At 41.8% G+C, this 16,449-nt stretch overlaps 1 protein-coding gene across 1 annotated transcript in view; it reads left to right on the top strand.

Moving 5' to 3' along the window:
- The first annotated feature begins 6,054 nt into the window (after positions 1-6,054).
- adm2b (adrenomedullin 2b) overlaps positions 6,055-16,449 on the top strand; it is a 63,570-nt gene continuing 53,175 nt past the window's right edge. Inside the window, exons 1-2 of the mRNA XM_034176605.1 lie at positions 6,055-6,075; positions 6,187-6,335. Coding sequence (XP_034032496.1) covers positions 6,226-6,335 — 110 coding nt within the window. The 5' untranslated portion in view covers positions 6,055-6,075; positions 6,187-6,225. The remainder of the gene's footprint in view (positions 6,076-6,186; positions 6,336-16,449) is intronic.

The raw sequence follows: 16,449 nt of genomic DNA, 5'->3' as shown, positions 1-16,449 counted from the left end.
TGTTACAATAATTATGGACTGCTCTGTTTATCTCTGGAGAGACAAAAGACTGAAACTGAACTGTTGTATATATCTGTCAATGTAATACTGATTTGAATAATAATAAGTCTGTTAATCAGTGCCAAATTTTGGAATCATTGCAGTTTGCATTCAAATAGAAATTGATGCATCACAGTTCATTGACAATTCAATGTATCTGTGCTGTTCTGCAGAGTGCAAAGTGGAATTGCCATGATTTTTTTTTTTTTTTTGTAGATTTGACATAAAACAAACAAAACATAAAACAGTAGCCACTGTGTACCTGCAAATATACGTTCCTACAAGTTTACATTGTTTGCCTTACCAAGCAGAAACAGAAGCATCACTGTTACTTTGCATAAGACTCCACACACTTGACTTTGTAAAATTAAACTTTGCACGGCAATGGAAGTGAGAGAGAAATTTCAGGGATGAATTCTTTTGGATCATGGCAGTTTGCTTTTTATCTCTGAACATCTTTGCGTGAAAGTAAATTGAGAAACATATTTGTTAAGTGGAGCATGAGATAAATAGATTATGTGACAATTAGGGGAGAAACCTCCCTTTGTCCTGCCACTTTGACAAAAACAAAATTGCAATTAAAAACGTATTAACAACTAGTACTGTGATAGTTTCTCGCACTTGGTTATGCAGGCCATGTAGTTCCAGCTATGACCACAAGGAGACAATGTAATACAGCCACAGACAAGGAGAGACATCCAAAAAAAAATATAGCACCTTTTCAGTTAACATTAGGATTTTTGGTTGTTGTTAAATAATTCTCTAATCAATCATTGGGGAGAAAATTTTCAGTGATGTAATTAAAGGAAAACTAGTGTTTTCCAACCAGTAGGCAGCCACTCCAGATGTAGAGACACTGCATTGGTCAGGGGCAAAGAAAGGAGCAGACCTTAAATAAGCATGTTTTTGATTGTGGGAGGAAACCAGAGCGCCCGGAGAAAACCCATGGAGACAGAACTTGCAAACGCCACACAGAAAGGGTGGGAAGCAATCCTATGGCCTTCTGGTTGTGAGGCATCAGTGCTAACCACTGAGCCACCGTGCCACCCAATATGAAGCCATTTGAAAAGCTTGCTAAATACAATACTATGGTAAAGGACTATAAAGTTAACTGAAAATAACAACTGAATATAAAGCTAAGTGAATCTTCATCTGAAATGTCCAGCCCCTCTTCTTAACACTGTCTGTTAAAAAATGTAATTCATTGACCAATTTTATTCACTTTATACATGCTTCCCTTGGGCAGTATTATTAGACGGTATTGCTTAAATTTTCATTGTTACGCAGATGATACCCAGCTTTATCTATCCATGAAGCCAGAGGATACACACCAATTAGCTAAACTGCAGGATTGTCTTACAGACATAAAGACATGGATGACCTCTAATTTCCTGCTTTTAAACTCAGATAAAACTGAAGTTATTGTACTTGGCCCCACAAATCTTAGAAGCATGGTGTCTAACCAGATCGTTACTCTGGATGGCATTTCCCTGATCTCTAGTAATACTGTGAGAAATCTTGGAGTCATTTTTGATCAGGATATGTCATTCAAAGCGCATATTAAACAAATATGTAGGACTGCCTTTTTGCATTTACGCAATATCTCTAAAATCAGAAAGGTCTTGTCTCAGAGTGATGCTGAAAAACTAATTCATGCATTTATTTCCTCTAGGCTGGACTATTGTAATTCATTATTATCAGGTTGTCCTAAAAGTTCCCTAAAAAGCCTTCAGTTGGTTCAGAATGCTGCAGCTAGAGTACTGACGGGGACTAGCAGGAGAGAGCATATCTCACCCGTGTTGGCCTCTCTTCATTGGCTTCCTGTTAATTCTAGAATAGAATTTAAAATTCTTCTTCTTACTTATAAGGTTTTGAATAATCAGGTCCCATCTTATCTTAGGGACCTCGTAGTATCATATTACCCCATTAGAGCGCTTCGCTCTCAGACTGCGGGCTTACTTGTAGTTCCTAGGGTTTGTAAGAGTAGAATGGGAGGCAGAGCCTTCAGCTTTCAGGCTCCTCTCCTGTGGAACCAGCTCCCAATTCAGATCAGGGAGACAGATACCCTCTCTACTTTTAAGATTAGGCTTAAAACTTTCCTTTTCGCTAAGGCTTATAGTTAGGGCTGGATCGGGTGACCCTGGACCATCCCTTGGTTATGTTGCTTTAGACGTAGACTGTGGGGGGGTTCCCATGATGCACTGTTTCTTTCTCGTTTTGCTCCGTATGCATCACTCTGCATTTAATCATTAGTGATCGATCTCTGCCCCCCTTCTCGGCATGTCTTTTTTCTGGTTCTTTCCCTCAGCCCCAACCAGTCTCAGCAGAAGACTGCCCCTCCCTGAGCCTGGTTCTGCTGGAGGTTTCTTCCTGTTGAGGGGGAGTTTTTCCTTCCCACTGTGGCCAAGTGCTTGCTCATAGGGGGTCGTTTTGACCGTTGGGGTTTTTCATAATTATTGTATGGCCTTGCCTTACAATATGGAGCGCCTTGGGGCAACTGTTTGTTGTGATTTGGCGCTATATAAGAAAAAAGTTGATTGATTGATTGATTTATTAGCATTGATTTAGAGGACAATGACCTAGGATTAAGGAGGCCTAGAGTAAGAGACCTGCTTAAGTTTGTAGAAATTTGAGGGCCAACCAGCGAATGCTGAGAGAGCTACTGTTGAGATTTTAAGAATTAGCTTTTGCAACCAGTAAGTGGAACTACTACGGGCTAACAGGGGCTAATGCTAACATGAGTGAGGAGGCTGATCAGTACAAACACACTAATCTGAGTGTCTGTGGGAGACAGAAGACGTGTTAATGCACATGTTGGACGGAGGTGAGGCTCACAATGCTTGAAACTGAGCTTAGGAGTTAATACTGCAAAGTGCTGAGTCACATGAACGCAGGAACACAGTCGTCTCTTTAATGAAGGCCTAAATTCACCTTGACACACACACCACATTTTTATTCACACTCACTGAGATTCTCAATTGTTCTCCTGCCACAATAAATCAATAAAACAAAAATAAAAAGGGAGTTGCATTTCAGTATACAGAATCTAGCCTGATTGTTTTTTTAACACATCCCAGTCTGAGTTTATTTTGGGAAATAATGACCTGGGTCCGTATCCATGAAGCAGCCCAAGGCTAAGAAAGTCCTAGAATTCCTCGATTTCATAGACATTTCTTAGATTTTTCTCTCAGTAAGATGAAAGTTGTGCACAAAGCACCTTAGGCATTAAGAGAGCTCCTAAGGTGCCAAACTGGTAAAAGTAGGGAGGAGGACTTTTAAGAAGACTAAGAGTGTCTTAAGCAGATAAAATAGCACAAAAGACAGAGAGGAAGCAGAGATATTCTCCGTATGTAGGATAAAAGTGAATCAGTAACACACTACCTGCTTAATCTACATAATTATTTTATGTTAATTTACTGTCTTAATGTATTTATAAATTGTTTACATTATTGTTATATACACACTGTTAATATTATCATTATTATTATTATTATTGGTATAATTAATATTGTTATTTTCTTTTATAATTACATCTATTTTAATTTGGTTCAAAATGGACTACAATGGAAATAAGTGTGTTCACTTTCTTGTGTCATGCATGTATTTTTGTAACATATTTACAATTATATTATGCACTCACAATGAACGTACTAATAACTCACGCACGCACATTTTTAATATTCAGATATTCGGCATGTGAATGAGGTACGTTCAAACATTTTCAAGCTGTGTAACAATTCATTCAGTTTTTCCTGAGTTTCATCATTGCAACAGTTATCCTCACGATTAGACATCTTAATGCAGTTCAGGTTATACAATCGGTTGATTTCACTAGGCATTCATGGCTAGGAGGGCGGAGCGCATTTGTTTTTTATTTCTCCTCCCCTTTCCGTGACAACCAATCACAGCTCTTAGAGGACTGCGTCGTACCTACCAACGGGGTCAACCCCGCCTCCTCACAAAGATAGGAGTTTCTGTCCCCTCCTTGCTCAGAGTTGCTCTCAGATACCTGCAGGCTCACTCACTAAGACTCCTTGCCAGGAAATTTTAGGATAAGTTAGGAGCTCTTTGAGAGGACTTTGAGTTGCTTCGGGGATACAGACCCTGATCTTTTTTTAGCAGAAATATGGTTGTCTCTCTTTCTCTGTTTTGTTGCTGTTCCACTCCATCATGAAGCTGTTTAACTGGTGATGCAACAGTTAAAAATTGCACTATGTCCATTTTCTCCAATCACAGCCACAGAAGCCTATAACTCCTTCAGAGTTGTCACAGGTTTCTTGGTGGCTTCCTTCATGAGTCTCCTTCTTGTTGTCACTCAGCTTTCGAGCATTGCCTATTTCAAACATTTACCATGCAGTGGTGTACACTTTGTGTTTTTTAATAACTTGTCTAAAGAAAATTGTCTGTGAAAATCATTATTTATTTGTGTTACTGTAATTGTTTGGACCTTCATGGCAAAGCAGACATGCATGCACCACTTATCTGTTGTTTTATTTATTCATATTTATTTTATTGTGAATTTTTTTTTTTTTTAAACAGCCCCCTTCCTCCATTTCACTTAATCAATTTGGAATACTTTGTGGAGGTCCATTACATCTCTCACTGCACAGTGCAAAAACAAAACATTTAATGTCTCTGTTGTGCAAGAATTTTAAGACTAGAAACAAGAAAAGGGCAGTTATTGTTTCTGTCATCAGCAAAGCAGTGAGCTAATTATTCATTCACTGGAGCTCTTGAAATTACATTGTATTTCATTAATGGTAAATGTCCACCAGATGGAGCTTTTGCTCCATTTTCAAGAACCTTGAGCACAGGCTGCTGTGGGACACTATGATGACCAACCCGTTGCTTATATTAGTACAGGGGTGGCCAAGTTCAGTCCTCGAGAGCCACATTCCTGACACTCTTAGTTGTCTCCCTGCTCCAACACACCTGAATCCAATGAAAGACTCGTTAGCAGACTTTTAATGAGCCTTTATCATCTCCACAGTCTTGAGTGGGTTCAGGTTGTTCTGAACACACCAGAGTACCAATTTTTCCCCCTCCTGTCTGTATGAAGCCTCATCACCATCCTGGATCAGACCATTGATGGAACTAATTGTTATTGAAGGCTTCGGAATCTGAAATATATTTTAGTTTTGCTTTAGCTTTTTTTTTTTTTTTTTTTGGTCAATTCAGAATAGACATTAGGTGTATCCAGAATTTCTCCACTCCTCTTTCCATTACAAAAACTCCTGTAACAGTGGAATGTGCCGAAAAAGTGGTATGTCCAGCTGTCTTGACATTTCTCTGGAAGTCAGACGACGTCCCAGATCAACAAAGCACTCACTTTGGAAATGACCTGGTCGTTTGAGCCTGTAGATCGACACTTGGTGCGCGGCGCGCCATCCGCCGCTGTGGGCCGTCTTTAATCCAGTTGTAATTTTCCTTAATCTGTGTGATCCCCATAAGATCTTCACCGAAAGCCATCTGAATTTTCCAAATGGTTTCCACTTGGCTGTCTCTCACACTTTCTGAAAAAATTTTGATGAAGCAAAGCGGCAGTCGATCAGACAATTTCCTGACAATGAAAATCCGCCGAGGGGGCTGGACCACTCCTCCCACAAGGCGTGCTCACAGACGAATGACGCAACCAACAGGCGTGAAAAAACACACATGCGCACGAAGGTTCAAGCTTGGCTGATGCAATCACACATGATTCAAATCCATATAGTTTTTGCAAAAAATAAAAAGGTCAGTTACTTTTGTAACAGACCTCGTACATTCTGACTAGAAATATTGTCTGGTTAAAAAAAAGCTTTCCCTCTGTGATCACAGATCATCACAGCCCTGTGGGGATTAATTACAGTAAATTCTGGAGTTCATCAGTTCCAGGTTCTTCCTCCTCCTCCTTCTACACCTCCTCCTCCTCCTCATCTTCCTCAGGGTTTATAAGTGAGGGAGACATGTGATCTCCAAAGTGATTGTGGGTTTTCACAAGTTTTTTCAGCATGCACAAGATGCAAAGGCAGCACGGATGAATTAGACATTAAATAAGTCATTTTAAATTAGTTATTCAATTTAAAGCTCTGCAACACAAAACATTTTTTTTTTTACCAGATTGGCTCATTTATTTCTTATTTTTATTTGTTGTTAATTCATCTTTAGAGAGTCGACCCTGGGGCCAGCGCACCTCCACTGCCTGTCATGCGTGCGCTCCTGTCATTGTGCATGTGGCCGCTGCTCCTGCCGCTGCTCCTGTCGCTGGAGATCCAGTCCAGGACCGTGACTTTGCACTATCCGCTTCACAGACATGGGTGTGTAAAACAGCTTATTTAAAGCACTTTTCTTTTAAATGCACTGCTGAGTTTTTGAGCTTGTAGGCTTTTGAAGCTGATAAGACTCAAATTTATTATGTTTACCCAAATTCAGTTATGAATTTGGTGTAACTATTACTTTATAATTAGGATCAACCTAATTAATTTGGGTTTTAGCAATTAAATCAATTCGTTAAGTTGCTCCAACAATCTTCTTATGAGATATTCAAAAGCTTTTCATAATTTCTACAGCAGCTTAGTGATTTTTAAGCCAAAGATTTTGTTACGTAAAATGTAATATACTGTAGAATGTCAGCCATCATTATCAGCTTGGGGAACTGTTGACTATGCATCAATAAATTACTCAGTGTCATGAATAATGTACCTACTTCAAACTTATAACTGTGGCTATAAAGTATGTTTATATGTATATATATATATATATATATATATATGTGTGTGTGTGTGTGTGTAGCAGGATGAAGGTCCTGGGTCCTGGTTGAAAAGACATTCCCGCTATACACACACACACACACACACACACACATATATATATATATATATATATATATATATATATATATATATATATATATATATATATATATATATATATATATATTATAATAGCCAAATGGCCTCTGTGTGCATACATGTGTGCGTGTGTATGGCTTCAATCATGGATGAACTGGGGAGAGCTGACATTTGCTGTTTGATATGCTTATGTATTTTTGGTCAAGGATGAATGCTGCAAAAACGGAAAGCATTTTAATATTTTTGGAGAAATTAGCGATATTAACAATGGATGTTGTGCTGCAATGCCCCATGGGAGTTCGGGTTTTGGGGTTATAAATGTTGTTATTGTGGTTCATGTTAGTTTAACAGTGTTGCTAGTGTTATTGATTTATTGTGTTTTAGTAGTTCAGTTGGTTTACTCAGTTTAGTTAAGTGTGTGTGCAAATAATGTAGTAGCATGTATGCAAATAAACATTTGACATCGGTGTGTGAGTGTGTGTGAATGTGAGGCATAATTGTAAAGCACTTTGAGCATCTGATGCAGATGGAAAAAGCACTATATAAATGCAGTCCAGTCCATTTAAGTGTAATGTTGCTGTTGCCATGAGTGACATGCGCACTGCGTTTGATGTCTTCCACCATTATCTCTGTTTGTGGGTGTGTAAAATTAAAAGCACCTGCTTGCGGCAGAATGCAGAAAAGACAAAAAGCTCTGTGTGTGTGTGTGTGTGTGTGTGTGTGTGTGTGCGTGCTTTTATTTAGTAAGTTCAATGTAAGTACATAATATAATTGTAAATGTGTGAAAAATACATGGATGACAAGATAGTGAAAACACTTCTTTCCATTGTGGTCTATTTTAAAATCAAATGGCAAAAAATAATAAGAAAATACATAATAAGAAAATAAAGTAATAACAAAATAAAGTAGTAGTAGTAGTAGTAGTAATAATGTAATTGCACTTGTAATGACAATGAGAATAAATCTCATCCATCCATCCATCCATCCAATAATAATAATAATAATAATGATAATAACAGTGGGTATATGATAGTAAAAGTAAGTCCCTTCAGCTGCTCCTTTGTTTGCACTCGGGGTTACCACAGGCCGAACTAGCACAGGTTTTACGCCAGATGCCATTCCTGGTGCAACTCCACATTACGTAGAGAAATGTGTCAGGGATGGGGTTTGAATCGGAAACCTTCTGCACTGAAACCAAGTGCACTAACCACTTGGCTACCACCCCCTAGTGCATATATGATAACAAGTACCTAAACAATTTATAAATACATTAAGGCGGTAAATTAGGATTTTAAAAAATTACGGAATTAACAGGAAATAATATGGCTGAGTTCTTCTGCAAACTGTCGCGGTCTAAGGTCTAAAGTTCTAAAGTTCTAAAAACATTCTGGACTCACACGCCATTCCAACTCATTATAGAAACTTTGCATGATTTAGTACCACCCCTGAAAAATATCAGCTACCTATTTTTAAAAGCATTAAACATCCAAGGAAACAAGGAAAAATGCAGTTGGTGAACATTATTTTAAGTGGAGCTGTACAACATTCAACAGGTTTCAGCACCGCAACATTTAACACAAAGGTCAACTCTCTCTCTCTCTCTCTCTCTCTCTCTCTCTCTCTCTCTCTCTCTCTATATATATATATATATATATATATATACTTTTTTAACCAGAAAATGTTAATTTTGTATTGCTGACATATACGAGGGTAGGCTGAAAAGTTCTAAGGCTCCCCATGAAGGAGTAATGCATTAACTGCATTATAGTGAGCCTTAGAACTTTTCAGCCTACCCTCGTAAATACAAAAACATAAAAAATTCACAATATGACACAATATCATGGTGAAACAGATTATCCTGATTTTGCAGTAACATCTTCTTCTCTAGTGACAGAGCTGTCTGATGCCTCAAACTCCTTCATCAGTTCTGTAGTTTTCATCCTGAGGTTCAGGTGGGCCTTTATACAAGGGGCAATTGAGAAGTTTTGAGCCTGACCCAGAGAAAGTAGGGCATGGTTCTCCATCTTTTACGTAGTGAGAAACCACTGGGTGTGCATCCGGCACATTCTTAGTGTCAGTCCCAAGCCCGGATAAATGAGTAGGGTTGTGTCAAGAAGGGCATTTGATGTAAAACAAGCCAAAAAAACAAAAAACAAAAACGCAGAGTACAAATCGAATTTCCATACCGGATCAGTCCTGGGTTGACGAAGTCAACGAAGTCCTGGGTTGAGACAAAGAGGACCCCTGTTGCAGGACAGCCTGGACACAAAGGGTTGAGTTAAAAAATGCAACGTGCTTTAGTAGTCCAAGATGACAGTGATATAACAAAGGTGACAGAGGTACTCAAATGTGCCAATCAACCAACAAAAGACTAGGTGGGAAGACCAAACGAGGTAAAAATCCTAAACCGACAGACAAAAACACAGCGAGGTGCAAAACACTTAGTGACAAAAGATATGAGATGGAGGCGGACAGGACGCATGACTGAAATTAGTGACTGACGTAATCGACTGGCAAAAGGAAAACATACAAGCGCAGCTTAAATAAAACTCAACTAATTAATGACAGGTGTAACATAAGTAAGAACAGAAACGATGTGACACAAAGAAATAAAAAAAATACACAGAGATACAAGAAAACACGAGGTGAGTGGAAACAAAACCTGATCATAAGATAAGAACAAAAATATAAAGTGCACAAACCACAACATCAAACGTGGAACATGGTAACAAATAATTAACTCAAACCAAGATTACCGACAAACTGTGACCAATTGCAAACTAAGTATAATGACCTCAAACCAGAACAGAGTGAAAGCCCAAAATCAACATAAAGAACAGAGAGACACAGACAGATGGCAAGAATCAGACTTGACGAGTACACAGTTGACGGGTGAAAACACAAGACCAACAAAGCAGGAGGGAACCACGTGCTCAGACATTCACACATACCAAACACGAGCCGGGGGGGCGTGCCCACACACACACACACACACACACACACACCAAACACGAGCCGGGGGGGCGTGCCCACACACACACACACACACACACACACACACACATGCATACCAGTCAACCATGAACACGGGCAGGCACACATGCACCAGGCTCCACATGTGCCCACACAGAACACAGGAGACAGACACACACTCACACATCCACACATGCATCAAGGAGGCAGACACCCACTCACACATCCATACGCACACACGCAACAGGGAGGCAGACAGGTGACAAAGACAGACAAGGGGCTCAAACAGGCTAACCAGGCACAATCCCAACAAGGTGGGTTCAAGTTATTATATCAAGTGTAGATCGGAAGAGAAATGGTCTTGGGATCATTTTAAAGGAAGCATATGTTAAGAGTGTGTTGGAGGTTAATTGAGTGTCTGACAGGGTGATGAGTGTGAAGTTGGAAATTGAAAGAGTGATGATGACCCACAGGTAGGTTGTGAGACGAAGGAGAAAGAAGATTTCTGGAGTGAGTTAGATGAGGTGGTGGAGAGTGTGCCCAAGAATGAAAGAATGGTGATAGGATTGGAGTTCAATAGGCATGTTGGCGAAGGGAACAGAGGCGATGAGGACGTAATGGTTAGATATGGTATCAAGGACAGGAATGTGGATGGGCAGATGGTAGTTGATTTTGCTCAAGGATGGAAATGGCTGGTGAATACTTACTTTAGGAATAGGGAGGAGCACAGAGTGACCTATAAGAATGGAGGAAGGTGCACACAGATGGATTACATTTTTGTGGATGATGCAAGTTAAAAGAAATCGGAGACTGTAAAGTGGTGGCAGGGGGATAGTGTAGGTGGACAGCATAGGATGGTGGTTTGTAGGGTGACTTTAGCGGTGAAGAAGAGGAAGAGAATCAGAGCTCAGCAAAGGATCAGATGGGGAAAGCTGAAGGAGGAGGACTGTTGAGTGAAATTCAGCGAGCAGGTGAGTGGCTCTCTTTGGGAGTGACGAGGATGGACAGGATTATGAATGAACATATCAGAGAGACAGCTCAGGAGAGATGGTTTGGAGACAAAGTCAGAGAGGTGAGATTGAGATGGTTTGGACATATGCAGATGAGGGGCCCAGGGTACATAGGGAGAACGATGCTGAGGATGGAGCAACCACGCAAGAGAAGAAGAGGGAGGCCAAAGAGGATTTTTATGGATGTGCTGAGGGAGGACATGCAGGTGGTTGGTGTGACAGAAGAAAATACAGAAGACAGGGTGAGATGTAAACAATTAATCTGCTGTGGCGACCCCTAATGGTAGCAGCTGAAAGAAGAAGAAGACTGAGAAGCCAACATTTCTCAACATTGCATGCAGTGAGTCAAAACTTCACACATACTTGTTACTTTTTCTGGGTCAGGCTCGAAACTTTTCAATCTCCCCTCATAGCAAAATTTTATTAACTCCTGGATTCATTTGAGCATGGTACCTCACTGATGTAAAGCCTACATGGTCCAGAGCTTCTTCTGCATTTGCACATTAGTAGGTATAATTGCTCTTAAGAGATACCAGACTTGTGGAGATCCAAAGTTGTGATTAATTGTGCAAAATTATGTTCAGGAAGCATTTGCTGAATTCTTTATATTCTTTTTTCCTGTTCTTAAATGTACTTAAGGATGTACTTAAATGTGAACAAAGCTCCCCCCTCCAATTAATAACAAATTATCCAATTAGTAATTTTGAAGCATTTATAAATGAAAGGCATCAGAGGACTGATGCAAACCCTGTATGCTCTGTGCCTTCCACTTATGACTTCATCATGACACCACGTATACCGCTTATTGCAATCAATTACAAAAGCGTGTTGCCCATCGGTATCCACAGCTCTAAATTGGGTAGTATAATGGTTTGGAAGGCTGTGTGAGTCCAGAATGTAGTGATCAATGTCCATCGTTCACTGTTGTTGTATAATAGCCATAATTTCTCAAAAAATATTAGTCCAATCAACGTTCTGTTTTGACAGCACTCATCATTTTTGAACACAAAATACATATGCATATCAAATGGCAAATGTCAGCTATTCCTAGTTTCTCGGTGTCCTCTGTGTACATGCACGCATGTACACTGGGGCCACTTCGCTTTTAATATATAGATGATTTACTGCCCCCTGCTGGACTGGTGTGCGAGTCCAGAATGTAATTATCAACGTCCATTGTCCAGTGTTGCTAGCTAATATCTATAGGTTCTCCAAAAATATTAGTCCTATCAACGTTCCAGTTTTGGCGTCGTTCATCCTTGACCCAAAATACATAAGCATACCAAATGACAAATGTCAGCTCTCCCCAGTTTCTCCATGATCGAACATGCATGTATGCACACACACACATATGCATGTACACACGTACACAGAGGAAAAGATGTGTCTGCATCAATTAATAGTCTCTGGTCCCTTCCCTTCTCGGGGTAATGACAAGGTGTTTAGCAGGCTGACATCGCTGAATAGGTTGCTGGCACAGTTTTGTGGACAGCAAGGCTTTAGTTTTATTGATAACTGGCCCACTTTCTGGGGTTGCCTTGGCTTGCTGATTCCGGATGACGTTCACCTGACTGGCGAAGGTGCCACCATCTTATCTGCAAACATAGATAGAGTTCTACAGGGAGGGTAACATTAGGATTCCACAGCAGGTCACGGAGCAGGTGATTAGAAAATCTGCAGGGCCTACTATAAATGTGGATGTGGATTTCAATAGCCTAGTGGGGAAATTAGTGCAGGAAATTCACTATGGTCACAGTGTACTTTATGTACCAGGAAAGGAAATTTTTCAAGTTGAGACGGTGGCCTGTTTCCGCAGACATACTCATAAAGAGCATAGAGGGACATGTTTTGCAAACTCAGTTCCTATTACTACTTTGGAAAACAGTAAAATTGAGGGTGCCCCACTGGCTGTTCCTGCAACATCAAATATTCTGTGTCTGCTACCTTCAACCCATGTGGAGTTCATAGACCCAAACCTAATATTATTCATCTTACATATATTACTCTGGAACTACCCCTAAACCCAGTAGTCCAAATGTCAACCCCTCTGAGGTACTTAGTTTGGGTCACTGTCCTCAAAATCACTGTTGATGAATGATCTAATAATGGCAAACCACCTAGATATGATTGGCTTATGTGAAAACTGGCTTAAACCTATTGCTGTTCTCCCGATCCGGCATCCAACCCAGTGGTGGACACCGGAAGTAAGGGATGCCGTCAAGCTGAAGGAGTCCTATTTGTCTTTGTTGGTAAGTGGGACCCCGGAGGCAGCTGACAGGTACCGGCAGACCAAGCATGCTGCAGCCCGTGTGGTCACAGAGGCAAAATCCCGGGTCTGAGAGGAGTTCGGGGAGGCCATGGAGGAGGACTATTGGTTTGCCTCTAAGAAATTCTAGCAAACCATCCGACACCTCAGGAGGCGGAAGCAGCTCTCCACCGGCACTGTCTACGGTGCCGTGTGGAGCTATTGACCCTGACTGGGGATGTTGTCGGGCAGTGGAAGGAATACTTCTAGGATCTCCTCAATCCCATCATCAAGTCTTCCAAAGATGAAGCAGAGACTGGGGATTCAAAAGCAGACTCATCCATCATCCAGGCCGAAGTCACAGAGGTGGTCCGAAAGGTCCTCGGTGGCAAGGCTCCTGGGGTGGATGAAGTCCATCCTGAGTACCTTAAGTCTCTGGATGTTGTGGGACTGTCTTGGTTGACACGCCTCTGCAACACCGCGTGGCGGTCGGGGACAGTGCCTCTGGATTGGCAGCCTGGGGTGGTGGTCCCTCTGTTTAAGAAGGGGGACCAGAGGGTGTGTTCCACCTAAAGGGGGATCACACTCCTCAGCCTCCACGGTAAGGTCTATTCCAGAGTACTGGAGAGGAGAATTCAACCTATAGTCGAACCTCGGATTTAGGAGAAGCAGTGTGGTTTTCATCCTGGTCGCGGCACACTGGACCAGCTCTACACCCTCCATTGGGTGCTTGAGGGTTCATGGAAGTTCGCCCAACCAGTCCACATGTGCTTTGTGGATCTGGAGAAGGTGTTTGACCATGTACCTCGGGGTACCCTATGGGGGTGCTCCGAGAGAATGGGGTCTGGGGTCCTTTGCTAGGGACTATCCGGTCCCTGTACGACCGCAGCAGGAGCTTGGTTCGCATTGCCGGTAGTAAGTCAAACCTGTTTCCAGTGTGCGTTGGCCTCTGCCAGGGCTGCCTTTTGTCACCAGTTCTGTTCATTACCTTCATGGACAGAATTTCTAGGCGCAGCCAGGGTGTAGAGGGGGTCCGGTTTGGGAACCACAGAATCTTATCTCTGCTGTTTGTGGACGATGTGGTTCTGTTGGCTTCGTCAAATCAGGACCTTCAGCATGCACTGGGGCGGTTTGCAGCCAAGTGTGAAGCCTCCAGGATGAAAATCAGAACCTCCAAATCCGAGGCCGTGGTTTTCGACCGGAAAAAGGTGCCTTGCCCTCTTCAGGTCAGTGGAGTGTCCTTGCCTCAAGTGGAGGAGTTTAAGTATCTCTGGGTCTTGTTCACAAATGAGGGACGGATGGAGCGTGAGATCGACAGACGGACTGATGCAGCATCTGCAGTGACGTGGTCGCTATATCGTACCGTCATGGTGAAGAGAGAGCTGAGCGGGGGGGCAAAGCTCTCGATTTACCGATCGATCTATATTCTGACCCTCACCTATGGTCATGAGATTTGGCTCATGACTGAAAGAACGAGATCGCAAGTACAAAGCGGCCGAGATGAGTTTCCTCCGCAGGGTGGCTGGGTGCTCCCTTAGAGATAGGGTGAGGAGCTCGATCACTCGGGAGGAGCTCGGAGTTGAGCCGCTCCTCCACATCGAAAGGAGCCAGCTGAGGTGGCTCGGGCATCTTTTCTGGATGCCCCCTGGAGGCCTTGCTGGAGAGGTGTTCCAGGCACGTCCCATTGGGAGGAGGCCCCGGGGAAGACCCAGGACATGCTGGAGGGACTACGTCTCTCAGCTGGCTTGGGAACGCCTTGGGGTTCCCCCGGAGGAGCTGGGGGAGGTGTGTGTGGATTGGGAGGTCTGGGCAGCTTTGCTTGAGCTGCTGCCCCCGCAACCCGACTTCGGACAAAGCGGAAGAAAATGAATGGATGTCCTCCCCAAAAATGAAGCCTGCCCACCTGCGTACACATTTAGTCACACCCCCAGTGATACAAAGCAAGGCAGCAGTATTTCTTTAATTTATACATCTGGGTTTAGCTTACTGGCTCTTGGAGGTCTAAAAAATTTGTTTGAACATTTGACTCTCTGCTCTGCCCACGATACTACGTATAGCTGAGGTCAGAAGAATAAAAATCAACCATGTTATTTTGTCACCGTATATTGACCTCTAATTTTGCAACCCGTGCCAAAAACATTCTGATTGTTGGGGACTTCAACATTCATGTAAACAAGCTTCCTGACCCCCTCTACAAATCATGATTTGTAGAGGGGGTCAGGAAGCTTGTTTACATGAATGTTGAAGTCCCCAACAATCATTGTAGAGATTTGCCTTCAGTGTTTGGCACACATTAGTGTTAATACCCTGGATTTGGTCCTCATTTGCGGTATCGCTGTTACAAATATTGACATCATGCCTCTTGCGTCAGTGGTATCTGATCACTCACTTATTAGGTTTGCACTCTTACTGCCTTGTTCATTGGAACAAGAAACTTATTTATTGTCACAGCGACACATCAACTCTTCAATTACAATTGAACTTGACTGCCTGATATCTTAGTGTCACTTTTGGAAAATGACCATTCAGGATAGTTTTGTGGACAGTTTAAACTCAGCGCTTACAACCACACTCGACATGATTGCTCCACCTACATTAAAACCATGCCCCCCAAAACACACTTGCCTTGGTTCAATGACTACTTGTGGGCCTACTACTCTGATTTGATGAACAAAAACAAGCATAATTCAAAGTTCCTGTTTGACACGGTGGCAACACTTATTCACAGACAAGGCACCTGTAAGTTGCCCTCCATCTACAGCCCAAGATTTCTTAGATTCCTTTGAGAGTAAAATAGATGACATTAGGTTAAATATATCCTAGCATGCCTTAGTCCGGGCACTACACCCTGTAATTGAGGTGGGTGCCATCAATGATACATCACCTAGATTTACCAAATTTGATATTATTTCACTGGGTGTACCGACAAAACTTGTAACATCTGCTAAAAGCACAACCTGTGTGTTCGATCCCATACCAACAAAACTGTTGAAGGACCTGTGGCCTACTCTTGGGTCAGCTGTGTTGGAAATTAATCATCTGTCACTAACCTTGAGATCTGTTTCTAAATGTTTCAAATCTGCAGTGATTAAAACCATTACTTAAGAAATCTAACCTTTATCCTAGTCTATTGAAAAATTATAGGCTGATATCAAGCCTATTATTTTGTTCTAAAATTCTAGAAATATGGTTTCACAGCAGCTCGTGGACCACCTTACTGAGAATAATCTCTTTGAGCACTTTGCATTTAGAACGCATCATTTCACTGAGACAGCTAAATGATCTTCTATTTGCAATGGATTTAGACACCACTACAGTTTTGGTGCTGTTAGAACTTAGTGCTGCGTTTGAT

The sequence above is a fragment of the Thalassophryne amazonica genome, chromosome 8, assembly GCF_902500255.1.
Source record: "Thalassophryne amazonica chromosome 8, fThaAma1.1, whole genome shotgun sequence".
Lineage (NCBI taxonomy): Eukaryota > Metazoa > Chordata > Actinopteri > Batrachoidiformes > Batrachoididae > Thalassophryne > Thalassophryne amazonica.
The sequence above is the reverse complement of the archived record's forward strand: the minus strand, read 5'-3'. Positions and strand labels throughout refer to the sequence as shown.